The sequence below is a fragment of the Muscardinus avellanarius genome (assembly GCF_963383645.1).
Source record: "Muscardinus avellanarius genome assembly, chromosome: 3".
NCBI lineage: Eukaryota > Metazoa > Chordata > Mammalia > Rodentia > Gliridae > Muscardinus > Muscardinus avellanarius.
The window spans coordinates 20,796,588-20,823,380 of record NC_137788.1 but is presented as its reverse complement, the minus strand read 5'-3'; the positions used below and the strand labels follow the sequence as shown (position 1 = coordinate 20,823,380).

Below are 26,793 nucleotides of genomic sequence, written 5' to 3'. Positions count from 1 at the left end.
CTTAGGAGACCCTGTTTCCAAATAAAAATGTAAAAATAGGTCTGGGAGTGTAGCCCGGAGATAGAAGGGCTTCCAGGAACCCCAGTACCACCAAAAATAAATAAATAAATAAACAAAATAAAGAATAAAAAATAGGGCTGGGGGTGTAGCTTGGAGATAGAATGGCCCTAGATTCAATCCCCAGTACCACAAAAATAAATAAATAAATAATAAATAAATAAATAAATACATGCATACATAAATAAATACTAATAAAAACATCAAAGGACACTGCTTCAGCAGCCATGTCAGAGGTGAAATAGTGGTACCAGAACAAGGGAAAGTGACAGGTAATAATTTTTTTTTTAATACTGGGGATGGAACCCAGGGGCATTCTATTTCCAAGCTATACTCCCAGCCCTATTTTTTATTTTTCTTTATTTTGAAACAGGGTCTCACTGAGTTGCAAAGGACCTCACTAAGTAGCTGAGGCTGTTCTTGAACCATGATCCTCCTGTCTCAGCCTCCCAAATGCTGGGATTAAAGGTGTACGCCACCACACCCGGCCTACCAAGCACATTTTGCAAGCTTTTTGTCTAATAAGGCACTTAGTCATACAGGAATTGGGGAGAGGAGAGAAAACTTATCTGTAGGAAAAATTTGACCAGTGATCCTATTTCTAGAAATCTGACCCAGCAGGGCATGGTAAACCTAGCATTTGGGAGGCTGAGACAGGAGGATCATGATTTAAGGACAGCCTCAGCTACTACTTAGTGAGGCCCTTTGCAACTTAATGAGACCCTGTTTCAAAATAAAGAATAAAAAATAGGGTTGGAGGTGTAGCTTGGAGATAGAATGCCTTGGATTCCATCTAGTACTGCAAAAAAAAAAAAAAAAAAAAATCTGACCCACAAGTCTTCAGTATAGGTACAAAATGTCATTTGTATAAGACTGAAAATATCCCAAGTGCCCAGTGATTAGAGACAGGTCAAATAGACTATGGCGCATTCATTTTATAGAGTACTATAGACTAGCCACAAAAAGACAAATGAGAAGGATTGTCAGAACCAGGTGTGATGGTGGAGACAGAAGGATTGCAGGTTCAAGGCCAGCCTTATCAATTTACTGAGCCCCTCAGCAACTTGGTGAGACTCTGTTTCAAAAAATAAATAAAGCTAGGCATAGTGGTACTTGCTTGTAATTCTAGTACTTGAGAGGCTGAGATGGGAGGATCACAGGTTTGAAGACAGCCTCAGCTATTTAGTGAGGCCCTATATAACTTAGTGAGATCCTGTTTCAAAATAAATAATAAAAAATAGGGATAGGGCTGGGGGTGTAGCTCAGAGGTAGCATGCCCCTGGGTTCAAATCCCAGTTCTGCAAAAAGAAAAATTAATTAATTAAAAATAAATAAAATAGGTCTGGGGGTGTAGGTCAGAATGCTCCTAGGTTTCTTCCCTAGTACCATAAAAAAGAGAAAGAAAGAGAGAAAGGAAGGAAGAAAGAAAGAAGAAAGGAGGGAAGAAAGAAAGAAAGTTAGTTTAAGGGCAGCCTGTACAATTTGGCAAGACCCTGTCTTAAAATAAAAAGGGCTGTAGCTGGGCGTGGTGGCACACACTTGTAATCCCAGCATTTGGGAGCCTGAGACAGGAGGATATGGGTTAGTGGCCAGCCTCAGCTACTTAGGCCCTCTGTAACTTGGTGAGAGCCTATTTCAAAATAAAGAATGAAAAATAGGGCTGGGGTGTAGCTCAGAGGTAGAATGCCCCTGGGTTCAATCCCCAGACCCGCAAAAGAAACAGGGAGGGGGGCCACTAGGTGGTTCATTCAGTGGTAGAGTGCTTGCCTAGCCTGGGAGAGGCCCTCGGCTCAATTCCCATTACTGGAAAAAAAAAAAAAAAAAGAAAGATTGTCAGGATCCGGCAAGTAAGTAACAAAAGCAAAGTGCAGAACAGTGCTATGTTACTGCCAGGAAAGAGAGGACTAAAAATAGATTCCTATTTGCTTGTGACTGTAAAAATAACTACGGAGAGGATAAACAGGAGACTCTAAGTGTGGTGGCACACATCCTTGTAATCCCAGTACTTTAGGAGGGAGGCTGAGACGGCAGGATTACAGGTTTGCAACCAGCCTCAGCTACTGAGTGAGCCTATAACTTAGTGACACCTTGTTTCGAAATAAAAAATAAAAAGTAGGGCTGGAGGTGTAGCTCAAAGGTAGAATACCCTGGGTTCAATTTCCAGTCCCACTAATAATAAAAAAAAAAGAGAGGAAAAGAGACTATAAATATAAAAGAGTGGACAGGGTGGGGAAAAGTGGATGAAACAGTTGGAATGGAAGAATTCTGTGTATACTTTTCAAAATAGATTTCACCAATATGCCAAATATTAAATATTCAAAAAATAAACTAAGGGAAAAATGTTCTTAAGTTTTGGGGTCAGACCAATAAACACAAGTCCTCCTTGCTTCCTTCTTTTGTTTGTTTTTTCTGGGGATTGGATGCAGGGGTTTTCTACCACTGAGCTACTTCCCCAGACCTCTTTAAAATTTTATTTTGAGACAGTCGCACTAAGTTTCCCAGTGTGACACTGAACTTGTGATCCTCCTGCCTCAGCCTCCTGAGTGAGTAGGATGTAAGTGTGCACCGCCATGCCAGGCTCCTTCTAGCCTCTTAAAGTCTGTATCTATAACCAGGCATGGTGGTACATGCTTGTAATCCCAGTACTTGGGAGACTAAGACAGGAGAATCTCAGGTTCTAGACCAACCTTAGGAATCTAACAAGACTTTCAGCAACCTAGCAAGACCCTGTTTCAAAACAAAAAATAAAACTTGACATGGTGGCGCACGCTTGTAATCCCAGCATTCGGGAGGATCGCGGTTCCCGGACAGCCTCGGCTACTTAGTGAGGCCCTCTGCAACTCAGTGAGACCCAGTTTCAAAATAAAGAATAAAAAACAGAGCAGGGGATGTAGCTTGGAAATAGAATGCCCCTGGGTTCTACCTCCAGACCCGAAAAAAAAAAAAATGGGCATGGTGGCACATCCATCCACTATTAAACTGTCATGGTATAACATACAAGAACTCGCCGGGTGTGTGGCACACGCTTGTAATCCCCGCGCTTGGGAGGCGGAGACAGAAGGATCGAAGCCAGCCTCACTGGCTTAAGACACCCTGTTTCCAAATAAAAATATAAAATACGTCTGAGAGTGTAGCCCAGAGGTAGAAGGCTACACTCTCATCCCCAGTACCACCTAAAATAAAATAACATACAAGAACTCTTTCCTGAGGCTGCAAGGTTTCTGCTCTGCTGTGCTCACAGACTTTGCCCCCCACTGTGGTACCTAGGCATTCTAACTCTGAGCTACTCTCAGCCCTATTTTATTATTTTGTTTTAAAACAGATCTCCCTAGGTTGCTGAGAGTTTCAGTAAACTGCTGAGGCTGGTCTCAAAGCTTCTATCCTCCTGTCTCAGCCTCCCAAATGCTGGGATTATAGGTGTGCACCATCACACTGGCTACTTACAGACTATTTTGAGGGAGGCAAATAGTACTTTTTTTTTTTTTTTTTGTAGTACAGAGGATTGAACCTAGTAGTATTTTACTGCTGAGCTAAATCTATTTTATTTCTTTATTTTGAAACAGGGTCCCACTAAGTTGCTGAGGCTGGCCTTGAACCTGTGATCTTCCTGTCTCAACTCCCAAGTACTGGGATTCCAGGTATGTGCCACTGAGCTAGATAGTAAATTCTGGCTCCATGTGAGAGAGATAGCACAGGACATTGTGGAGACACAGAGCAGAAGTGAGCCTCGCCTGGGAGAGGTGAGAAGAGACCTTCTGAAGGGAAGAGATCCCACGGAGTCTATAAATTGGAGTAGAGCAAGCCAAGGGGAGAAATCATATGAATATCGATTTTTGTTGTTGTTGTTGTTGTACTGGGGATTAAATGCAGCAGCATTCTACCTCTGAGCTACACTCCCAGCCCTATTTTATTCTTTATTTTTGAAACAGGGTCTTACCAAGTTGCAGAGAGCCTCACAACGTCACTGAGGCTGGCTTTGAATCTGTGATCCTCCTGTTTCAGCCTCCCAAGTACTGGGATTAAAAGCTTTGAATTTCAAATTTTACACACCTGGCTTTGAGTTTCAAATTTCAGTGTTCATGAATAATTTTTTTTTTGCAGTATGGGGGGGTGGAACACAGGGGCATTCTACCTCCAAGCTACACCCCCAGCCCTTTTTTTTTTTTATTCTTTATTTTGAAACAGGGTCTCACTGAGTTGCAAAGGGCCTCACTAAGTAGCTGAGGCTGGCCACAAACTGCAATCGTCCTGTTTCAGCCTCCCAAATACCGGGATCACAAGTGTGCTCTGGCTGTGAATAAAGTTTTATTGGAATAAAGTTGGGTATGATGGCACATGCCTGTAGTCCCAGCTACACAGGAGGCTGAGACAGGAGGATTGCAGGTTTGAGGACAGCCTCAGCAAATACTGAGACTCTCAGCAACCTAGTGAGACCCCGTTTCAAAACAAAACATAAAATAGGATTGGGAATGTAACTCGAAAGTAGAAGGCAGCTGGGTATGGTGGGGAACAACTATAATCCCAATACTTGGGAGGCTGAGACAGGAAGGTCACAGGTTTGAAGTCAGTCTCAGCAATTTAGTGAGGCTTAGCAATTTAGTGAGACCTTGTTACTGAATAAAAAATAAAATAGGGCTGGGAGTATAGCACAGAGGTAGAAGGCCCCTGAGTTCCACCCCGCATAACACACACACACACACACACACACACACACACACACACAGGTAGAACATCCCTGGGTTCAATCCCAATACTAACAAAACAAAACTAAAAAACATGCAGAGGAACAAAGAAAGCTCCCCACTCCCAAAAAAGTTGTTTGGAATTGCGTTGTAATCCACCCTTTCTGTGCTGTCTATGGCTGCTTGTGCTGCGTGGCAGCGGTAAATCATTGCAACAGAAACTGTAGAGATGCGGAGCTTAAAATATTTACTTTCTGGGCCGGGCGTGGTGGCGCACGCTGGTAACCCCCGCGCTTGGGAGGCTGAGACAGGAGGACTGCACAGGTTCGAAGCCAGCCTCAGCTACTGAGTGAGGCTCTCAGCAACTTAGTGCGACCCTGTTTCCAAATAAAGTATAAAATAGGTCTGGGAGGCCGGGCGTGGTGGCGCACGCTTGTAATCCCTGCGCTTGGGAGGCGGAGACAGGAGGATGGCACAGGTTCGAAGCCAGCCGCGCTGGCTTAAGAGACCCTGTTTCCAAATAAAAAGGTATAAAAATAGGTCTGGGAGTGTATCCTGGAGGTAGAAGGGCTTCCAGGAACCCCAGTACCACCAAAAAAAAAAAAAAAAAAAAAATAGGTCTGGGAGTACAGCCCAGAGGTAGAAGGCCCCTGGGTTCCATCCCCCATATCACAAAAATAAATAAATAAATAAATTTTACTTTCTGGTACACTACAGAAAAAGTTTGCTGATCCCTCCTCTGGAATGCTGTCAATTCTCAGATGCAGAAATCTTTACCTGACCACAGAGTAGTTGGGGGAGGTAGAAATGAGGTTGGAATTGGAACTGAGGGAGACTGCGCTTCCAGAACAGTTTATTGTGTGCTGCATCACAGGCATCTACACACACACACACACACACACACACACACACACACACACACACACACACACGGCAGACACTGGATGGGGTCCATCCCCAGAGAAAAACAGGGGCCATGGCAAGGAGGTCCCAGATCTCACCTTCCAGAAAATCCAGAAGCCATTGAACCAGCCGAGGAGAACCTCACAGATGAGGATGGTCAGCACAATGTCATCTATGGTAGAGAACAACTCATAGTGTTTCTACATGGAAGACAGAGAAAAAGAGAGGGGCAGAGGTGTCAGAGCAGGGCCGGGTGAGGCCGGGACAGGCTGTCTGGCGGGGAGCGGAGGCCTGTCTGTCTGCTGCTCGTCTTCCTGGGCAGCTCAGTTTTCCTCGGGGCCACACTTGCTGTGTCCACACCACACACCGTGCTAGGACACCGTTTCATGTGCCTATCAACACCATCCTGCAAAGTAGGTTCTATTCCCATCTTGCAGGTGGGGAATTACAGAGGCGCCATGTGCGCACAGCTGGCGGATAAGGATGGCTGTTCAGCTGGGCGTGGTGGTGCAAACTGGTAATCCCACTGCCTATGAGGCTGGGACAGGAGGAGCGCAGGTTCGAAGACAGCCTTTGAATTTCAGTGAGACTTTTATAAACCTAATGAGATCCTGTTCCCAAATAAGAAATAAAACAGTTCTGGGGGGTGTTTCTTAGAAGCAGAATGCCTCTGGGTTTATTTATTTTTTTATTTTTTATTTTTTTGGTGGTCCTGGGGTTCCTGGAAACTCTTCTACCTCCGGGCTACACTCCCAGACCTTTTTTTTTTTTTTTTTTTTACATTTTTATTTGGAAACAGGGTCTCCTAAACCAGCACATGTGGCTGGCTTCGAACCTACACGATCCTCCTGTTTCTGCCTCCCAAGTGAGGGGATTACAAGTGTGCGCCACCATGCCTGGCTTGCCTCTGGGTTTAATCTCCAGTACCACACACACAAAAAGTTAAATAAATAAATAATGAATAAATAGATTATCTTCCATGGGCCTTTGCCCCTAACCTCTAAGGTAAGGGTATTTGGGAATCGGAGGTGGGAAAGAGACTGAACTTGACTCAGGAGTGGGAGGAAAAGGCCTCAGCCTTGAGACTAGAGGATACTAAGCCTCAGGGCTTTCCCTGTCTGCCCCAACCACTCCTGCTGGCCCAGCACCCCAAGTCCCCAGGTCAGGCCTGACCAAACTCCTGATGTCCTCCTACTTATGGATTCAGGACATGTATCCTGTGTGGACGAATCAGAGGACAGTCAGGATCTGTGCAGAAGATCCAACCCATTTCCACCCAACCTCTATCCTCCTCTCAGGATCCTTAGAGCTGTGACCCCCACAGCCCCCAACACCACCCTGGTTTCACTAAAGTCACCTGTCTCCTTTCGTTGTTGTTGTTGATACTGGGAATTGAACTCAGGGGCACTCTATCTCTGAACTACATATACCTCCATCCCTTTTATTTATTTATTTATTATTATTATTATTATTATTAGTAGTAGTAGTAGTAGTAGTAGTAGTAGCAGTATTTATTTGCAGTACTAGAGATTGAACCCAGGGGCATTCTACCTCTGAGCTATATTCCTAGCCTTATTTTTATTTATTTATTTATTTTTTTGCAGGTCTGGGGGTGGAACCCAGGAGCATTTGACCTCCAAGCTACAACTCCTGCCTATTTTTTATTCTTTAGTTTGAAACAGGATCTCACTAAGTTGCAGAGGGCCTCACTAAGTAGCTGGGGCTGTCCATGAGCTGTGATCCTCCAGTCTCAGCCTCCCAAATGCTGGGATTACAAGCCTGTGCCACTATGTCCAGCCCCAGCCCTGTTTTTTATTCTTTATTTTGAAACTGAGTCTCTTAGCCGGGCGTGGTGGTACATGCTTGTAATCTCAGTATTGGGAGGCTGAGACTGGAAGATCGCGGTTCACAAACAGCCTCAGCTACTACTTAGGCCCTTTGCAAATCAGTGAGACCCTGTTTCAAAATAAAGAATAAAAAAATAGGGCAGGGGGTATAGCTTGGAGGTCGAATGCCCCTGGGTTCCATCCCCAGACCTAACACAAAAAAAACAAAAAAACTGGGTCCCACTGAGTTGCAGAGGGCCTCACTAAGTAGCTGAGGCTGTCTGCGAACCACAATCTTCCCATCTCAGCCTCCCAAATGCTGGGATTAAAAGCATGCACCACCATGCCCGATTATTTAATTTTATTGAATTTATTTATTTATTTATTTATTTATTTATTTATTTATTTATTTATTTATTTTATTTTGGGTACTGGGGATGGAACCCAGGGGCATTTTACCTCTAAGCTATACTCCCAGCCCTCCCAGCCCTATTTTTTATTCTTTACTTTGAAACAGGGTCTCAATAAGTTGCAGAAGGCCTCATTAAATAGCTGAGGCTGTCCGTGAACCTGGATCCTCCTGTCACTAACCTCTAGGATCTGACCTTCTTGGACGTATAGCCTAAACCAGAGTTTCAGCATTTTTGACTGGGATCCATAAATAAGAACCATAGTTTACATTTTAGATCATAACCATATGTTATGGTTTGAATCTGAAATGCCCACCAAATAGCTTATGTGTTAAAAGCATAGTCCTACTGGGTGTGGCAGCACATGCCTGTAATCCCAGTACTTGGGAGGCTGAGACAGGAGGATCCCAGGCTTAAGGACAGCCTCTGCCATTTAGCAAGACCCTGTTTCCAAATAAAAATAAAATAGGGCCTTGGGTTCCACCCCTAATACTACACACACACACACACACACACACACACACACACACACACACCACTATGGTCCCTGATGCAGAAATGTTCAGAGGTGGGGCTGTTGGATTATGATTGAATCATTGGTCTCTGACCTCATCTGAGGATTAATCTATTTAATAGCTTAATCCATTGACAGCTGAATAGACTACTGGGCAGTGGAACCTAGCTGGAGGAAGCCGGCTGCGTGCCCTGGAAGATGTGCCTTGTCCTCACTCCTCTCGGCTTCCCAGCTGCCATGAGCTGAGCAGCTCGCCTTTGCCATTCCCTGTGGCCATATTGCTTCTGCCTTGGAGCTGGCCAACCATGGACTGAACCTCTGGAACCATGAGCTAAAATCAACCTTCCTTCTCTAAGTTGTTCTTGTTAGGTATTTTGGTCACAGCATCATACAGCTAACACGTTAACCCTCCCTCTTCTCCTCCCTCCCTCGCCAACCTGCTCTCTTCTTCTCCTCCTTCTTCAACCTTCTCTTCTCCCCCTTCCCCAGCTCTATTTCATTCTATTTCAAAACGGTAGGATCTAGCCAGGCGTGGTGGTACAGGCCCATAATCCCAGTACTTGGGAGGTTGTGACAGGTGGATCATAGGTTTGAGACCAGCCTCAGTAACTTAGAGAGACTCTGTTTCAAAAATAATTACTATGCCAGGCATGGTGGCGCACGCTTGTAATCTCCGTGCTTGGGAGGCTGAGACAGGAGGACCGCACGGGTTCGAAGCCAGCTTCAGCTACTTAGTGAGGCTCTCAGCAACTTAGACCCTGTTTCCAAATAAAATATAAAAAAAGTCTGGGAGTATAGCCTAGAGGTAGAAAGCCTCTGGGTTTCACCCCCGGTACCACCAAAAAAATAAAAAATAAAAATAATTACTACGTGCCGGGCGTGGTGGCGCACGCTTGTAATCCCCGCGCTTGGGAGGCAGAGACAGGAGGATCACGCAGGTTCGAAGCCAGCCACGCGCGCTGGCTTAGGAGACCCTGTTTCCAAATAAAAATGCAAAAATAGTTCTGGGAGTGTAGCCTGGAGGTAGAAGGGCTTCCAGGAACCCCAGTACCACCAAAAAAAAAAAAAAAAAAATTACTACTACTACTACTAATAATAATAATGATAAGGTTGGAGATGTGGCACAGAGGTAGAATGCTCCTGGGTCCAATCCCCAGTACCACAAAAGTAAAAAAGTAATTTAAAAAGGCAGCATCTGCACTCTGACAGAGTTTATGATCCATCCCTGGCTTGTCATTAGATCTCCCCGCCTTCCTTGCTTTGCAGTTGAGTTTCTGCCTCTACCTCCTGAGAGATGGCTCTGATGTGGGTGGAGAGAGCCAACCCAGGGATGCTCTCTAATTCTTCCTGTGCCTCAGTTTACCACATCTGGCTTTGCCATCTGCTCTTTGTCTCTCTCCTGGCAGCCCCTCCACACCCCTGGCCGCCAGCCACTCCTCCTCAGTCTTATTTTCCACCTCCTCCTCCCTTCCCACCCTTTATTTGGAGTTCCATCTTGCCCCCTCCCCTCCTCTTCCCTCTCCTCTTCTCTGTAGACTTGGGCAACTCTTGTGTGTCCGTCTCCAGCCCAGGCACTCTCCAGGAATCCTGCAAAGGTACCTCACATACCTCGCAACTCAAACTGACCTCTGCTTCCTCCCCAAACCTGTTTTCCTCCGGTCACCACAGCCCCACACCTCTCTCAAGCCAGAAGCTTAACTTCCTGCTCTCTCTCTCTGCGTGCCTGAGAGAATGACGTGTGAACACAAGTAGCACATAGTAGGTGTTCACTAAATGTCAGATGTCAATATAGTCGGTCAGGATTCAACCCCTAGAGAGCTTCTGAACGTATCTGACCTCTTTTCACACACTACCAAAGTCCTGATCCAAGTCCTTCATCTTTCCCTTGGACCTCTGCAACTGATCTTGCCTGGAGTATCTTCCTCCACCCTTGAGCCCCTCCATTTCACAGACAACACCGTGGCAGCTACTGCAAGCCTTTCTTTCTCTTTGTTTTCTTTCTTTCTTTCTTTCTTTCTTTCTTTCTTTCTTTCTTTCTTTCTTTCTTTCTTTCTTTCTTTCTTCTTTTTCGTACTGAGGATAGAACCCAGGAGCATCTACCTCTGAGCTACACCCCCAGCTCTATTTTTTTTTTTTTTTTGTACTGGGGATGAAGCCCAGGGCATTCTACCTCTAAACTACACCCCCAGCTCTATTTTTTATTTTTTATTTTGAAACAGGGTCTCCCTGAGTTCCAAAGTGCCTCACTAAGTAGCTGAGGCTGTCTATGAACCACAATCCTCCTATCTCAGCCTCCCAAATGCTGGGATTAAAAGCGTGTGCCACCACGCCTGGCAATTGCAAGCTTTCTAAAAATATGTGTCTGGCTGTTTCACTACAATGCTTTAACTCCTTCTGTGGCTTTCCAGTGACATAGAATAAGTCCATCTTTCTTAATATTGCATGAAGATCCTGTGTGATCTGACCACTAACCACATTTCTGAATTCAGCTGACACTACCACATAGGACATATTTAATTTATTTATATTTGCGGTGCTGGGATAGAACCTTGGGCCTCATGTATGCTAGGCAAGCACTTTATAATGGAGCTACATCTCCAGTCTGAATTTATTTATTTATTTATTTATTTATTTATTTATTTATTTATTTATTTATTTTGGTGGTACTGGGATTCTTGGAAGCCATTCTACCTCCGGGCTACACTCCCAGACCTATTTTATATTTCTTTATTTGGAAACAGGATCTCTTAAGCCAGCGAGGCTGGCTCCAAACCAGCGCGATCCTCCTGTCTCCACCTCCTAAGCGAGGGGATTACAAGCGTGCGCCACCATGCCCAGCTCAATATTGATTTTAAATAACACAATATATTCATGAATAGTCTTTGCAAGAAATTAAAGCAACAAGAATAATATCAAAGTCATACTGAACCTCAAGGTGAACATACAAAACTCTCTCCCATGCTGTTTCTTTACTTGAAACACATTCTCTCTCCCTCCCCCACCCCTCCCTTAATTTTGTAGTACTGAAGCTCAAACCTAGAACCTTGAGCATGTTAGGCAAGCACTCTACCACTGAACTACATCCTCAGCCCTTTAAATTTTTTTTATTTTGAGACAGAGGGGTCTCATTGATTTGCCCAGGCTGGCACTGAACTTGGGATTCATCTCCTGAGCAGCTGGGATGATAGGTGTGTGTCACCAGGCCCAGCTCCATCTCTCTTTGCTGAGTCAACTCCTACTCATTTGTCCTTAGCTTAAGTGTCGTCTTCTCTAGGGAGCCTCTCATGACCTCCCAAATTAGATTTGATTGCCTTCTTTGAGCTCCCATATACTCTGTGATAGTCAGGCGTTCTGTCTGGTTTGCATCTGTCTGAGACAGGAACCAGGTCTGCTCAGCTTATAGCCAGGACCTCGGCACTGAGCAGTCAGCACCTGGCCCAGAGTGAGTCTCGCCTGGTGACTGTTGATTGAGGTTGGACATCATTCCTCACGAGGTGCCTGCCTCTGCCCGCATCATTCTTTTCCTGCCTTTCAACAAATCCAGTGAACCCCTCAAAGCTGAGCTCCAGAGCCTCCTCTACCATGAGGTCTTCCTTCTCTTCAGATCTCTAGAGGGTCAGTACTGACAGACCCTTGAAGAGCATCCAATCCAGACATTATAGACAGATGGGGCGCCCGCAGCCTGAGAGGGGAGCGCCTTGCCTCCAGGGCCCCATTAGAGACAGTGGGACCCAGAGATCAGACCAGACCTGGTGAAGTATAGAATTGGTGCGGAGAGCGATGGTGATGGCGTTGATCACCAGCAGCACGGCCAGCAGCAACTGGAAGGCCGGGTGCCGCAGCAGGTTCTTGATGTACATGCGAGTGATGAACTCCTCTGTGTCCCAGGCATCCTGGGAGAGGGAAGGGACCTTCTTTTAGGCAGTGTTACTGCCAGCAACCTCTGCCTAGGAAATGGGGGTCCCTGGCAGCCTGCTCTAGAGGGGAAGCTGCCTTAGATCATGGAATGCAGGTGTTTGGGTAGAAAGCATGACCTAAATGGCTACTGAAAGAGGGTATTATTGGAGAATCTTTCTGGGGGTCATGACAAGAGTTTCTTTGGGGGGGTCGCTGCCTATGAATGACTATCTTATAGGGGTTCTTATGGGCATACTGCCAGGGAGGGCCATAGGGAGGGAAATTTTTTTTTTTTTAGGGTCTGGGGATGGAACCCAGTGGCATTCGGCCTCTGAGCTACACCCCCTGCCCTATTTTTTATCCTTTATTTTGAAACTGGGTCTCACTGAGTTGCAGAGGGCCTCACTAAGTAGCTGAGACTGTCCACGAACCGTGATCCTCAGGTCTCAGCCTCCCGAATGCTGGGATTACAAGCGTGTGCCACCACGCCTGGCTTAGGGAGGGAAATTTAGAGGGCAGAGGGAGGCTTGCTCCTGGGTGCAGCTGTAAAGGCGTCTGTGGACGAGGCCCCTGCAGGCCCGGAGGCCCCGCCCAGTCCTTACCTTTTTACTGGTGATGTCCTTGCGGTTGATGAGCACTTGCTCCTCATGCCGGCCAAAGAAGAATCTTCTTTGCGTGTTCTTCTGCAGGAGAGAGGAGCTGGCCCTCAGTTCGGCCACTGCCCCTACCCACCCCTGGATGCCAGCAGTGCGGGAGAGCGGGACAGGGGCCCCCTACCAGGATGCTTGTATGTTTGCCGGTTTTGTCTGTCCATTGCTGCCACCAGGTCTTTTGGTTATCAGCCATCGTGGCTCATTCGCCTCTGCCTCCTCTTCTCCTCCTCTTCAAAGAAGGTTTGCTGCAGGCAGTCTTACTCCCTCTCGTGGTGAGATCACAGAGGTAGCTGTGACCTCTTGCCTTCAGCATTCTACCTAGACATTCCAGCCCAGGAGCTCCTCCCACCACCCTCTCCCCACCCTGTGAAGCCAAGCTGGATGGGACACAGTGGTCCCTGTGTGGCATGGATGGAGTCAAGGTCCGGTCCTTGCTCTAGATCCAGGAGCTGAAGATGAAACTGGACTCAGAAAACGGGTGGAGTGAGAAGTCCTATCCCATCCGGGCCACCCAGTCTCCTTCCAAGTGAAAGTTTACCACCCATACTCCCTGGGGTGGGGAAGGGGAGCACCCCTGGCTTTGGGAGGGCTGACTGAGGAGGAATGCACGTGAGTAGGAGCCCTCCCCAGCCGTGGACCTCACACCACCCTGGCAGGCAGAAGCTTCAGATGCAGTGCCCAGGCGATGGGCAGCAGAGCACTCATCCCAAACCCATTCTAGGGCAGATTTCTGAATCTTAAAGTAAAGGCACATGTACATTCATTTCAGAGAAAATGACTTTATTTGGTGGGAAAGTGTCTCTTTTTATTAAAATAAAACCCTGACCTAGACCTAGTTTGAACACTCCCATAGGACGGAGTGGGGGCTGGCTGTGCCCCTCAGACCTCAGGACGGGGTGGGGGCTGGCTGTGCCCCTCAGACCTCAGGACGGGGTGGGAGGCTGGGGTTCTCCCAGGGAGGAGGATGGCACAAAGTCCCCTTCCCCCACTCCGGTGGAGACAGGACCAGAATCCCAGGCAGAGGGGTCAGCTCGGGTGACACGACAGACTAGCACTGCCTCCAGCCTCGACAGGGCCCAGGGCCCCTGTCCTAGACACGGCAGAGACTCGGGATGAGGTGTCCTAGGCCAGAGGCCAGGAGTCAGGGCAGTGGCCAGGGCCAGAGGTCAGGAGGTTGGAGGTTGCGCTCTGGGGTTGAGGGGGACATGGGAGGGCTCCTCAGGGCCAGAGGGCAGGGGTTGGGGAGACTGCTCTCTGGAGTCAGAGGCCAGGGCGTGGGAGCTACCCTCTGCCTGCACCGCTGCCCAGGCTCCCAGGCCCTCCGAGTACAGTTCCTGGTTCTGCTCCTTCCACCGACGGAACTTCTCTCCAGTCAGCTCGGGGTCACCCAGCACTTCCTCCAGGGCCTGCAGTTCCCGCAGCTTTGCCTGTGAGGGGAATCAGAGTCATAGCCATAATCATCCGGGATGGAGCAGAGCCCAAACCAGAGCTGACTCCAGAGTCCTGTACCTAGGACCTAGTAGCATTGGCCGGCCAAGTATATGACCCTGGAGGAGATTCAAATACCAGCTTAGAACCTAGAACTTGGCTTAGTGAACAGCTGAGCTCAGGCTGGAGCCTGGAACTCAGAACCAAATCCACCGTCAAGAGCCCAAGCCCAGCACCAAGCCCTTCAATTAGAAAGCCCAAGCCCGGAGAGCCAGAAGCTGACACCTGAAGCCTAGTCCCTTGCCACGGGAGTGGATGAGTGAGCCCAGCTGACCTTGAGCGTGCTCTGTAGCGCCCGCACACGGTGCGCCCGCTCGTTGAGGCGGGGGTCTCGATTGCGCCGCATGAAAGAGCTCCGCCACTGCTCATGGGTCAGAGGCTGTGGCTGGCCCAGGAGGGACACGCCACCCTGCCTCAGCCCCCGGACCATTCCTTCCAGTGCCCCTTCGCTGCTGTCTGTGGGAGCAGGGAACAGGATGAGGATGTGCCATGCCAGCCCTCAGCCCCCAGCCCCGTACCCTGCTCCCAGGCCCGGGGTGGCACCTGCCGGGGGGCCGAAGGAAGTCCTTGGGCTACGCTGTGTCGGGGAGGCTGCAGGAGATGTGTCTCCATAGAGTGGACTCCAAGACTGAGCTGGGCTGGGCTGAGACAAGGGTGGAGGGGTGGAGAGCGTCAGCCTGCGCCCCACGGCCTGCTCGCCACCCTCCGAGGCGCTCCCCACTCACCGAGGCTGAGCGGGAGCCAGTCTCGTCATCCAGGTCTTCGGCTTCTGTCTCACTGTAGCAGTCTGGGGTGAGGAGCAGTTGGGGACCCCATGAGGTTTGGGGAGGCCATGGAGTAGGCTGGGGATTGAAGTTCCCGGGAAAGGCAGAGGCTCAAGTGAGACCCACTTCCTCCTCCCAAGCCCGCAAGAAACCTACCTTCCTCTCGGGCCGAGGGGGCCTGGCCCGGGGATTGGTACTTGGAAATGCAGGTAATGAGATGGCGAACCCACCTGTGCAGGAGTAAACAGGTCATAGCAAGTTGCCAGTCACTGAGGCCCATTTATGGCAGGGGCTTGTCACCCACATCTTTTTTTTTTTTTTTTTTTGGTGGTGGCTATACTGTGGACTGAACCCAGGGGCATTCTCTCTCAGCCTTTTTTATTTTGAAACAGGGTCTCACTAAGTTGTGGAGGATGTTGCTAAGTTGCTGAGGCTGGCCATGAACCTGTGATTTTCAACTTAGCCTCCCAAGTATGAGGATTGCTCGGGTATGCCACCACGTCCAGTTACCCGTATCTTTGCATGTGTGTAGGGGTTACTGGGGATGGAACCCACGGGTGCTTTACTACTGAGCTACACCGCCAGCCCTGTTTTTATTATTTTATTTTTCTTTTCTTTTTTCTTTTTTTTGGCAGTACTGGGATTGGAATCCAGGGGCATTCTACCTCCAAGCTACGCCCCAGCCCTATTTTTTTATTCTTTATTTTGAAACAGGGTCTCACTGAGTTGCAAAGAGCCTCACTAAGTAGTAGCAGAGGCTGTCCATGAACCGTGATCCTCCATGTCAGCTTCCCAAATGCTGGGATTACAAGCGTGTGCCACTATGCCCGGATGCCTATTTTTATTGTTTTATTTTTTGTGGTACTATCTCTGAACTACTCCTCCAGCTCTGTTTTATTTTTTACTTTGAAACATGGTCTCACCAAGTTATGGAGATCCTCACTAAGTTGCTGAGACTGGCTGCAAACCTTTGATCCTCCTGTTTCAGCTGCCCTAGTACTGGGTTTACAAGCATGTGCCACCATGCCTGGCTCCTATTTTATCTCTATTTTTTTTAAAATAAGGTCTCATTATGTTTCTCAGGCTGGCCTTGAACTTCTGCCAGGTGATCCTCCTGCCTCCGCCTCCTGAACTGCTGAGATTCAAGGTATGAGACACAGTTCTTAGCTTCACCCACATCTTTTAATTTAATCCTCAGACCAACTGCAAAAAGTGAGAACTCCTACTCACCCACTTCCCAAAACTGTGACTTAGAGCAATGAACAACTTGACCAGCCACTGTCTGAGGGCTGGGATTTGAATCCAAGGTCCTGAGTCTGGCTCCCAAGCACCTTGAGAGACTGGGAGCCCTGTGGGAGTAGGGCCAGGGAGACGGCACTCACATGCTCAGATCGGCAAGTGTATCCGCAGCGAAGATGAAAGGTTTGTACACATCGTGGGTGAGCTGGAATACACTGCCAGAAGATAGAGGGTGGTCCTCAGCCTCCTCCTGGGCATGCCCCTCCAGAGCCCTGAGCGGCTGGTCCAGGAATCCCAGTACCTGCCATGCACTCCCCTCTTCTTTTCCCTCCCCATCCCATCATACCCCAAGACTTAACTATTTTTTCTTCTGGTCATGTCCGCTTTCCAGGCTATAGTTGGAGACATTGATGAGGCCCTGGGCCTTTTCATCCTGGGGGAGGGGACACGTGAGGGTCAGTGTAGGGCCCAGTCCCCTCCAGTTGTATTCAGTTCTTTCTTACCCTATAGGCTCCTGAGGGCCGTGGAGGGGAGAGAGAGTGTTTCCTGAACTTTAACCACAGATCTCTAGGTTTCTGGGGCTCAGGGAAGGAGGTGTGGCCAAGGGGTTCCTCTGAGCCAGGAACGGCAGCAAAGATAAACAGAGAAACAGCTAAGAAAGAGGAGCCTGCCCACGTACAAACCACACTGCTTCATACACGGGGCTTTGCAAACACTCCTGTCCCCACTTCATCTAACTCCCAGGTAGTGCCTTCTCAGAGAAGCTTCTGGACCTCTCAGGCTGGACCAGGCACCTGTGCTGGGCTCCCACACATCTCTTGGACTTGTCCTTCATCCCAGCACATGTTCCTACATTGTCCTTGAGTATGATGCGCCACATCCCCACCCTCCAACTTCCTTTACACACACATTAACTCATTTTTCCCTGGAAAGCCATCTCCATTTTACAGATGGGGACACTGGGGCCTGGGATGGTCTTGGGCCTGCCTGTGACAACAGATGGAAGCAGACTGGGGAACTGAGATGAGAATTATAGCTTTGGGTAGCCATCTGCCACCTGTGAGTGCGTGTGTGTCTCACCTGGGGCTGGCGGTACCAGTACAGCGTGTGTCCCTTGAGCAGGAACCAGCAGCGGCGCCAGCGTGGGCCCATGAAGCCGCCGGGCGCCTTGCGCAGCAGGAGCCAGCCGTCACAGTCTGGCCGACCCAGCTCCCGGCAGGACACCCGCCGGCGGCTCAGCCTCGTCGCCAGGCCTAAAGCAGTGCGGCAGAGCCAGGGACCCCTAAACCCACAGCCTTGAACCTATGAGCACCCCCAACTGAGATGTGTGAACCCACATGCTGGGTTTGGAATTTACATCTGTCATCCCTGGGGTGAGGAGGCCTCCATCTTAGAGATGAGGAAGCTGAGGATGAGAGGCAAGCCACTTGCTCAGGCCACAGAGCTGGCGATGCCTGGGCTGGGGGTGCGGGTTTGTCTGACTCCAGAAACAGCTGTTTTCAGTACAGGCTGTGTGGGCAGAGTGAGGGGTGCCCTTGCCCAGCACTGTGAGGATTTCTAAGCATTCCACATGTTGAGGTCACACCCACCAGGGGTGCACGTACCTTTTGATTTCTTCCGATCAAGGACAGGACTCTGAAAGGAAGACATGGGGTCAGAGGAGGGTCCAGGACCACAGCCCACATCCCTCCTCGCAATCTCATGAGCTTACCTCGTCAGAGTGTCCTGAGGACCCTGCAGTCTCTGCTGCAGCTCCTGGAAATGTGTCTGGGAGTGCAGGGGGGATGGGCAGGGGCTCAGGGTCAAGGGAGGTAGAGTCTGGGATGGGCAGAGAAGGATGGTCCATGAGCCCAGTCCCAGGCCTGGGGTCAGCCACTCAGAGACCTTGCGTGGGGTGTCTGCCACCTGGTGGGACTTTCAAACTACCTGTCCAGGTCGTGCTGAGCTCAGGACTTGGCTCTGAAGTCAGACTGAAGGCAAAGACCTCTTCAGATGGGACCCTAGGAAGAGAAAAGGGAGATGAGCTAGGCCCATGCCTCTCCCTAAGACACACCCAGAGAAGAGCCTGTTACCTGGGAGACAGTGGGGCCAGAGCCAGCGATTGGCCCCTCAGGTGTGGGAAATCCAAGGGTGTCTGGGGAATAACCAGAAACAGGGCCTTGGAGCTGACAACAGGGGTCTGAAAGCAGGGGGAGGTGGGAGGCGGCAGGTACCTGCGGGGGTGTCTCCGGCACTGGGATCTTCTTCAGCACTAAACTGACCCCGGTGGGCTCCCGCAACAGCTCCCTCAGCACGTTCTTGTGAGGCCAGCCCACCTGGGGGCAGGGGCGGGGCGGGGCAGAGATGCTGGCTGGGATGGAGCTGGACAGGAGGCTCTAAGCAACCCAGCAGCTCTTGCTTCTGAGCTTCCTGCTTCAGCCTCACCTTGCCAAGCCTCCATGAGCCCCTTTCCCTGGGCCTCTCCAGGATGGGCAGCAGACCTTCCTGAACTGGCTTATCTCCTGCAAGGCAGCTCCCACAACCCTGCTCACCCCACGGAGCAGAAGCCCTGGTGCCCCTCCCCACCCGCCAGCCGCAGGCCCCACTCAGTGGCCCCCACACTACCACCGGCCCCGCGCCCCTTCCTTGCTCACCACCACCTGCTCGTTGATCTGGACAACCTCGTCTCCAGGCAGGATCTGTAGCTGGGAGTCCTGGTGTGGGGAACGGGGCTCAGGAAGCGAGCTCTCCTGGGGCCCGGTGCTGGCAGGTGAGAGGTTTGGGGTGGGTGGTGGAAAAGGGCCTCTCACCTGGGTGTCCACTTGGGACACGAAGTGCAGGCAGTTGCTGGTGGTGTGGATTTCCAGGCCCTATGGAGCCAGAGGCTGCAGTGACTGAGGGCTCTGGGGCGGCAGGACCCTCTGGTGGTGAAATCAGGGACAGAGCTGGCCCCAGGGTGGCACCACCCCAACCTGTTGCATCGCTCTGGACTTGCTGCTCCTCTCTGGGCCTCTGCTGCCTCCTCTGATAAATGCCAGAGGGAAACTGGGATTGCTGATTTATCTTTTTTTGGTGGTGGTACTGGGGTTCCTGGAAACCCTACCACCTCTGGGCTACACTCCCAGACCTATTTTATACTTTTTATTTGGAAACAGGGTCTCAAACTTGCACAATCCTGTCTCCGCCTCCCAAGTGTGGGGATTACAAGTGTGCGCCACCACACCTGGCTATCTTTTCTTTTTTGGTACCGAGGATTGAACCCAGGAACATTCTACCTCTGAGCTACACTCCACAACTTTTTTACTCTTTATTTGGACACAGGGCCTCACTAAGCTGCCAAGACTGGCCTCAAGCTTACGGCCATCCTCCCAAGTACCGGGATAACAAGTGTGCAGCACCACACCCAGCTCGGGATCACTGATTTCTGATTCTCGGTGACTTTTCTGAAGGGACGGGGCAGGACAGGGACAGGGCTGGGGCTCTGGTTTTCCCAACTGCTTAAGGTGAAAGCAGAAAGGCCACATCTGCTCCCCTTCTCCTAACCTGCCCTTGGGCCCCTGCCATGTCTGTGTCACAGGACTGGAACATGCCACCTGGGGCCGTGCAGGTACAGCCCCTCGGGACCCAGGAAGGTGCTGAACATGGCGAGACGCCAGGAGGCTCTGGGCCTCCCTGTTAACATCTGTACGTAACTGGCTTCCGGCCAGCAGTGTCAGATGCTTGGGATCCTACACCAGGGCCCAGGGCCCAGCCAGCTGCCAAGGAGTCAGAAGGGAGGGGTGACGGTCAGGGCTCACCTCAGGCTTGTCCAGCTGCACCTGCTCTAACTCGGCCCTCTGCTCCAGCAGCGCCTCTGGGCTGCAGGTCAGGATGTTGTGGCAGATCCCGGCCACGTGGCTGCACTGGGGGAAGGGCAGGTTGTCTGGCCAGCCTGGTCCCACCCCGGCCCCCTCCCGCTCCCCCTGCAGACTCACGATCCTCAGGACTTTGCCTTCCTTCTCCTCGGCCTCCGGGCAGTCCTGGAAGAAGAACGAGAGCAGGGGCCTTCCTGAGCAAGGGTGGCAGTGGGGCTGCCTTCTCTTGAGGGCATGGCAGCCGATGCGAGTGGAGGTCTCTGCTGCCCCTCCCAGCTTCCCCTACACTGACTTTCAGCCCAGGACTATAGGACCTCAGAGTTTCAACTCCAAGATCTCAGCCCACTGACACCATGTCCCCAAAAGTCACCACCATACAAGCCCCCCCACCAACTCCTGAGTGTCACATTTCCTGAGCTTCCCCTGCCAGCACGGAGACCTCGCGCCCCTGCACCCCCTACCCAGTAGCGGGGCCTCCTCTCCTGCGGCCGGCTGGCTCGCCCCAGCCCTCACACCGATCCCGGTCTGATTCACAGGTTATAAAAAGCTCCGCCTGGTCAGGTCTCAGGCCTGGGCCAAGCCTGGCCCCTGGCCTCCTACCTCCTGCAAGGCCTGGCTCAGCTCCCTGCACAACACCCCGATCTCCTGGCAGGCCGAGAAGTCGTTTAAGTGGGAGAAGAGGTACCTGGCCGGAGAAGTGTGGGCAGTGATTCAGGGACGGTGCCTGACAACTCAGAGCTGATTTCTCATTTGAGACTTGGGGACGATTCCTGCCCTGGTGGGTTTTGCTTTGGAATAAGGGAGATGATTGGCACATCTAAAGGGCTTAGCAAGGCCTTATTTGTCATGCGCCTGCTAGGTGCCAGGCCCTGTTCCAGACACTGGAGAGACAGGCAGGAAACAGCCAACGAGGTCAATAGTGTTTGACTTCAGCTGAGAAACACGGGCCCTGAGAGTGGGTGGCAGGGAAGGCTTCCCTGCGGGGTGGGACCCACAGGACCAGCAGCAGCTGTGGAAGGGGCAGGAAGCGCTCTGTTTATTGGGAAAAGCTGGGGACAGAGTGGGAACCCAGGTGACCCGGTGCTCCTGCACAGAGAGATTGACCTTCTTGACTGGCTCTGCCACTTCTGAACAAGAGTCAAGCTCTGTTTTTCTCTCTCAGGCCCTGGAGGAGGCCAAGAATGGGAAGGGTTGCCTCACCAGATCCTCGGCCTGGGTACCTGTTGAGCCAGAAGAGGAGGGCCCGCGCCCTGCGCACCAGCTCCACAGCCGCGTCGAGGACATCAGCAGGGGTCTCGGCACCATTCTCCAGGCGGTCTTGGACTACGCTCTGGAGGGCCTGGGTCCCCTCCAGCAGCTCTTCCGTCAGGCTCTGCAGGTTCTCTGTCTGCAGCCCAGAGCTCTGTGCCATAACGGGGACGGTCACTGCTGGGGCCACAGCCAGCCCCTGCAGCATCCCAGGCTGGTGGATGCCAGTGTGGCCCCTGTTCACTCACCAGGGCCCGCAGCTGTTCCACCCCATCCAGAATGAGCTCCTGGTGGCCCAGAGGCCACACGGTCAGAGCCTCGAGGCTGCGGGGACAGAGCTGGAGCAGGTACTTGCCAGGCAGCTCCCAGTCCTCAAAAGGATAGTCCTGCAGGGAATCGTCAAGGCCTGGAGGGCCAGCAGGGGTCAGTGTGGAGGAAACCGGCAGTTCATCGTTCCCAGAGTCCTTGTCCTTCCCTCTGTCCCTAGTGACAACCCTGAGACCCAGGCTATGTTCTGCCCATATCACAGCTGAGGCCACTGTGTTGAGAACCGTGAGGGCAGTGGCTTTATAGTTATTATTTATTTATTTATTTAATTTTGGTACTGGAGGTAGAACCCAGGGGCTTTTCTACCTCCGGGCTATACTCCCAGACCTATTTTATACTTTATTTGACAACAGGATCTCACTAATTTGCTGAGGCTGGCTTTGAACTGTGTGATTCTCCTGTCTCAGCCTCCCAAGCGCTGGGATTACAAGCGTGCGCCCCACGCCTGGCTTAGGGCAGTGGCTTTAAAGGGTGGTTCCCACCAGCAGCAGTCTTGTTGGGAAACTTGTTAGAAATGTAAATTCCCAGGCTGAGGCTGACACACAGGGGCTAAGCCCCAGAGGTTTTTTTTGTTTTTGTTTTTGTTTTGTGGTGCTGGGGATGGAACCCAGGGGGATTCTACTCCAAGCTGCACTCCCCAGCCCTATTTTTATTCTTTATTTTGACACAGGGTCTCACTGAGTTACAGAGGGCTTTGGAGGCAGGGAGACCTGAGGCCAGCACTTGAGCAAGCAATGTAATTGCTCTGTGCCTCAGTTGCTTCGCCTGTAAAATGGGAATGATGAAAGTGCCTTCTAATGGCATGGTATTAAATGACATGATACGTGTCAAGCACTTGGTCCATTCTCTGGTTCATGGTAGACAGGTAATAGCCATCAGAAGCCGGGCGTGGCGGTGCATGCTTATAATCCCAGCATTCGGGAGGCTGAGACAGGAGGATCGCGGTTTGCAACCAGCCTCAGCTACTTAGTGAGGCCCTTTGCAACTCAGTGAGACCCTGTTTCAAAATAAAGAATAAAAAACAGGGCTGGGGGTGCAGCTCAGAGGTAGAATGCCCCTGAGTTCCATCCCCAGTACTGAAAAACAAAAAACAAACCCAGCCATCACATGGTCATTGCCAGACTCTTTATCATGATCTATAAAGCCCTGGGTGATAGGACCAACACCTTTCTCCCCAGGATTGCAGCCCAGCCCCTCAAACTCTTCAGATTTAGGGGCTGGGATGTAGCTCATTGGCAAAGCACCTGTTTTGCAGGTGTGGTGCTCTGGGTTTGATCCCCGGTTCCAAAAAGACAAAAAACAAAAAAACAAAAAAACAAAAAAACCCCTTTAAAAAAAAATAAGCTAAGCTGGGCATGGAGGTGCACACTTAATCCCAGCATTTGGGAGGCTGAGAGTGGAGGATCGCGGTTCGCAGACAGCCTCAGCTATTTAGTGAGGCACTCTGTAACTTAGTGAGACCCTGTTGCAAAATAAAGAATAAAAAATAGGGCAGGGGATGTAGCTCGGAGGTCAAATGCCCCTGGGTTCCATCCCCAAACCTGCAAAAGAAAAAGAAAGAAAGAAAGACCAGGACTTAAATAACCACTCATCTCTAACCCCCAGCCTATGCCAAAAATAAGAATAACTGGGTGTGGTGGCCTACACCTGTAATCCCAATACTTGGGAGGCTGACACAGGAGGATTGCAGATTTCAAATCCGCCTCAGCAACTTAGCAAGACCCTGTCTCAAAATAAAGAACAAGCCCAGCATGATGGCACACATTTATAATCCCAGTACTTGAGAGGCTGAGACAGGAGGATCACGGTTCAGAGCCAGCCTCAGCTACTTAGTGAGGCCCTATGCAACTTAGTGAGACCAGGATCTTATTTTTAATTCAAAATAAATAATTAAAAGGGGGGGGTCTAGGGTGTAGCTTGGAGATAGAATGCCCCTGGATTCAATCCCCAGTTTCACAAAAAATAAAAATGAACAAGAGATGGGGATGTAGCTTGATGGCAAGATACCCCTGGATTTAATCCCCAGTATAAACAAAAGAAGGAGGAGGAGAAGGGGGGGGGAGCAAAAGGAGAAGGAGGAGGAAGAAGAAGGAGAGATACTGAGTGCTTACTTTGTGTGAGGCAAAGCTTGACACATTTGACCTCTGCCACATTTTAGAAGGAAGGGCCATTGTCAGCCAGGCCTCATCACTGGGGAATGTGTGCGTGACCAATAGTTCTCCCTCCCTCATTCCCATTGTGGCATTAGAGCACTGACCTGGGAGTTCATGAGTCTGCTGCTCCCTGTCTATGGGCCCTTGTGCGGCTTCCCCTCCCTCCTACAGACCCCAACATGGACCTACACATGTGCCCATCATGGCAGGACTGTCTCCTGTTGTCCACCTCGTGGACACCTTAGGTCACAGCTGGTGAAGCTGGCCTGCACCCTGTCTGGAGTTTGACTCCGGCCCTGAGAGGGCCGCTGGCCCAGGCTGCCCTGGGGAGGGGAGTCCTGACTCACTCCCCCTCTGGCTGCACCCACAGATGACTCTCACTTCCCTGGGTCTGTCTGCAGCTTGTGCCCCTCCGCGTGGGCTCCGGGGAGCATCCCCCCGCCCGGGTTGGGAGGATCCGGGGTGGCTGGACACCCTTCGGTCTGGGTGGGGCTTCTGGCCTCACTGGGAGCCCGGGCCCAGGAGAAGGGAAACTGACACCACGGAGGGGAAATCACACCCGCGCAGGTCCTGTTCCAAGACTGGGCAAATCACTTCCCCGATCTGTGCGGCAGGTTCTGCTTCTGAAAAGGGCCTTAATAACAGCCCGCTGGGCCCTGGGGCACGAGGAGATGAAGGAGATAAAGGGGGCGTGGGCCGGGCCTCCTTCTTCTGTCTTTTTACCCCGCCTCGCCGTCACCACCCTGGCCGCCTCTTGGGGTGCAGGGGCGCTGGGGGACCCCTCCTGGGTCGTCGAGCCCTCCGGAGACATCCGGTCCATCCATCCCCCTGCCCGGGACGACACCTGGCCCAGACTGCCGCTCTGTACACACTTGTTAACTGGCGGATCCGACAGGTTCCTTCTGCTTTTCCCCGCCCGCGCGCAGCAGCTCCCGGGAGCCCACCCTGCCCTCCCCACCCACCTCTCAGCCAAGCTGCCACCTTCCGGGGGCTCCAGGTCTCCACCGGCTCCATGGCGCTCCGCCCGTTGCGCCCGCCCGCCAGGAATTTCCGCTCCCGAGCCGGGCCGGGCGGGGCGCCGCGCACCTGGGCCCACGTGGCCGCCCAGGTGAGGCGCGGCCGCGGCCATTGGCCGGCCGGCCGCCGCCCGCCCCGCCTCTCGGGCGCTCCAGGCCTCTGACAGCTGGGCGGCCCGGCGGGGGCTGGTGCAGGTGCTCTCAGACCCCGCTCAGATCCGGCCCACACTGACCTCACATTCCAGAGCCGGACCCCAGGCTCCTCAAAGAGTGGCCGTAAAGAGAGCGGTAGCAGGGCGAAGAGGTGGGGCAGACCCCTGGCTGCATGACAGCTCGTTAGCTGCGACCCGGGGCTGACCCCAGCTCCAATTATGGAAAAACCACGCGACAGCCCCTACGTCGGAGCGCTTGCAGAGTATCTGAGTGAACAGCTCTAAAACCTTTAGAACTAGGGTTTTTAGCCCCCGCTTTATTTTGCACCCTTTGGCGGCCTGGTGAGGCTGACCAGCCCTCACCCTCAGAATAAGGCTTTTGTTTACTTTTTTGGGGGTACTGGGGATTGAACTCAGAGGCATTTTACCTATGAGCTACACCCCAGGCCGATTTTATTTATTTGGAAATAGGGTCTCACTAGGTTGCTGAGTCTTGCCAAGTGGCTGGGGCTAGCTTCAAACCTGTGATCCTCCTGTCTCAGCCTCCCAGGTACTGGGATTACAAATGTGTACTGCAACGCTCAGCTTACTTTTTTTAAAAGTTTTTTTTGGGACAGGATCTCAAAAAACTTTGCTTGGGTAGATCTTGAACTGCGGACTCAAGTGATTCCCCCTCTCTCAGCCTCCCAACTATAGGCACAGACTATCACACCTGGTTACAATAACTTTTTCTGTGTTTATGTGTGGTGCTGGGGATTAAACAAGGGGGCATTCTACCTCTGAGCTACACTCTCATACTCCCAGCCCTATTTTTATTTGGAAACAGGATTGCCCTTAGTTTCTGACAGTCTTGCTAAATTGCTGAAGCTGGCTTCGAATCTGTGATCATGCACCACCATATTTTTAAATGAAGCATGATAGCTCATGCCTGTAATCCCAGTACTCTGGGAGGCTGAGATGGGAGAATTGCAGGTTTGAGGCCAGCCTCAGCAGCTTAGCAAGACCTTGTTTCAAAATAAAAACAAATACATAAAAAGGGTATAGTTCAGAGGTAGAATGCTCCTGAATTCAATTCCCCATGCCATAAAAAAAGAAATATTTTTAAACACAAATTTGTGACACCCCCTCACCCCCAGTGGTACTAGGGATGAAACCCAGAGGCATTCTTCCTTCAAGCTATTCCATCAGACCTATTTTACTCTTTTATTTTGAAACAGGGTCTTGCTAAGTTACAGATGACCTTACTAAGTTGCTAAGGCTGGAGCCAGGTTTGGTGCTGCAGGCTTGTAATCCCAGTACTTGGGAAGCTGAGACAGGGGGATCACAGGTTTGCCACCAGCCTCAGCTACTTAGTGAGGCTCTCTACAACTTAGTGAGAACTTGTTTCAAAATGAAGAATAAAAAATAGGGCTGGGGATGTAGTTCGAAGATAGAATGCCCCTGGGTTCCATCCCAAGTACCAAAAGAAAAAGAAAGATAAGATTGGCAAAATTTAAGTTAAAATTTTTAAATTTATTTATTTATTGCAGTACTGGTGGTTGCACTCAGGGCATTCTACCTCTAAGCTACACCTGCAGCCATTAGCTGTGGTTTAACAGTGGGTTAATAAATAACATGATTTTGACATAACT

The 26,793-nt window shown here is 50.8% G+C and overlaps 2 protein-coding genes across 2 annotated transcripts in view; both read right to left on the bottom strand.

Annotated features, from left to right (window-relative positions):
* Positions 1 to 13,135, bottom strand: part of CATSPER4 (cation channel sperm associated 4) — a gene marked incomplete at both ends in the record, with an annotated part of 30,234 nt that extends 17,099 nt beyond the window's left edge. Inside the window, 4 exons of the mRNA XM_080691356.1 lie at positions 5,741 to 5,842; positions 12,142 to 12,285; positions 12,892 to 13,023; positions 13,067 to 13,135. Of these exons, the coding sequence (XP_080547482.1) occupies positions 5,741 to 5,842; positions 12,142 to 12,285; positions 12,892 to 13,023; positions 13,067 to 13,135 (447 nt within the window). The remainder of the gene's footprint in view (positions 1 to 5,740; positions 5,843 to 12,141; positions 12,286 to 12,891; positions 13,024 to 13,066) is intronic.
* A 973-nt stretch (positions 13,136 to 14,108) lies between these two features.
* On the bottom strand, positions 14,109 to 25,008 carry CNKSR1 (connector enhancer of kinase suppressor of Ras 1; the record flags this gene model as incomplete). Its single annotated transcript, XM_080690635.1, has 21 exons — positions 14,109 to 14,369; positions 14,705 to 14,886; positions 14,974 to 15,073; positions 15,156 to 15,217; positions 15,351 to 15,424; positions 16,577 to 16,648; positions 16,793 to 16,866; positions 17,514 to 17,686; positions 18,038 to 18,068; positions 18,145 to 18,251; positions 18,360 to 18,433; positions 18,506 to 18,567; positions 18,647 to 18,748; positions 19,067 to 19,126; positions 19,223 to 19,282; positions 20,210 to 20,314; positions 20,387 to 20,431; positions 20,867 to 20,951; positions 21,487 to 21,668; positions 21,763 to 21,920; positions 24,957 to 25,008. The coding sequence occupies 21 exons, from the start codon at positions 25,006 to 25,008 to the stop codon at positions 14,109 to 14,111; spliced, it is 2,121 nt and encodes a 706-aa protein (XP_080546761.1).
* Positions 25,009 to 26,793: the final 1,785 nt, after the last annotated feature.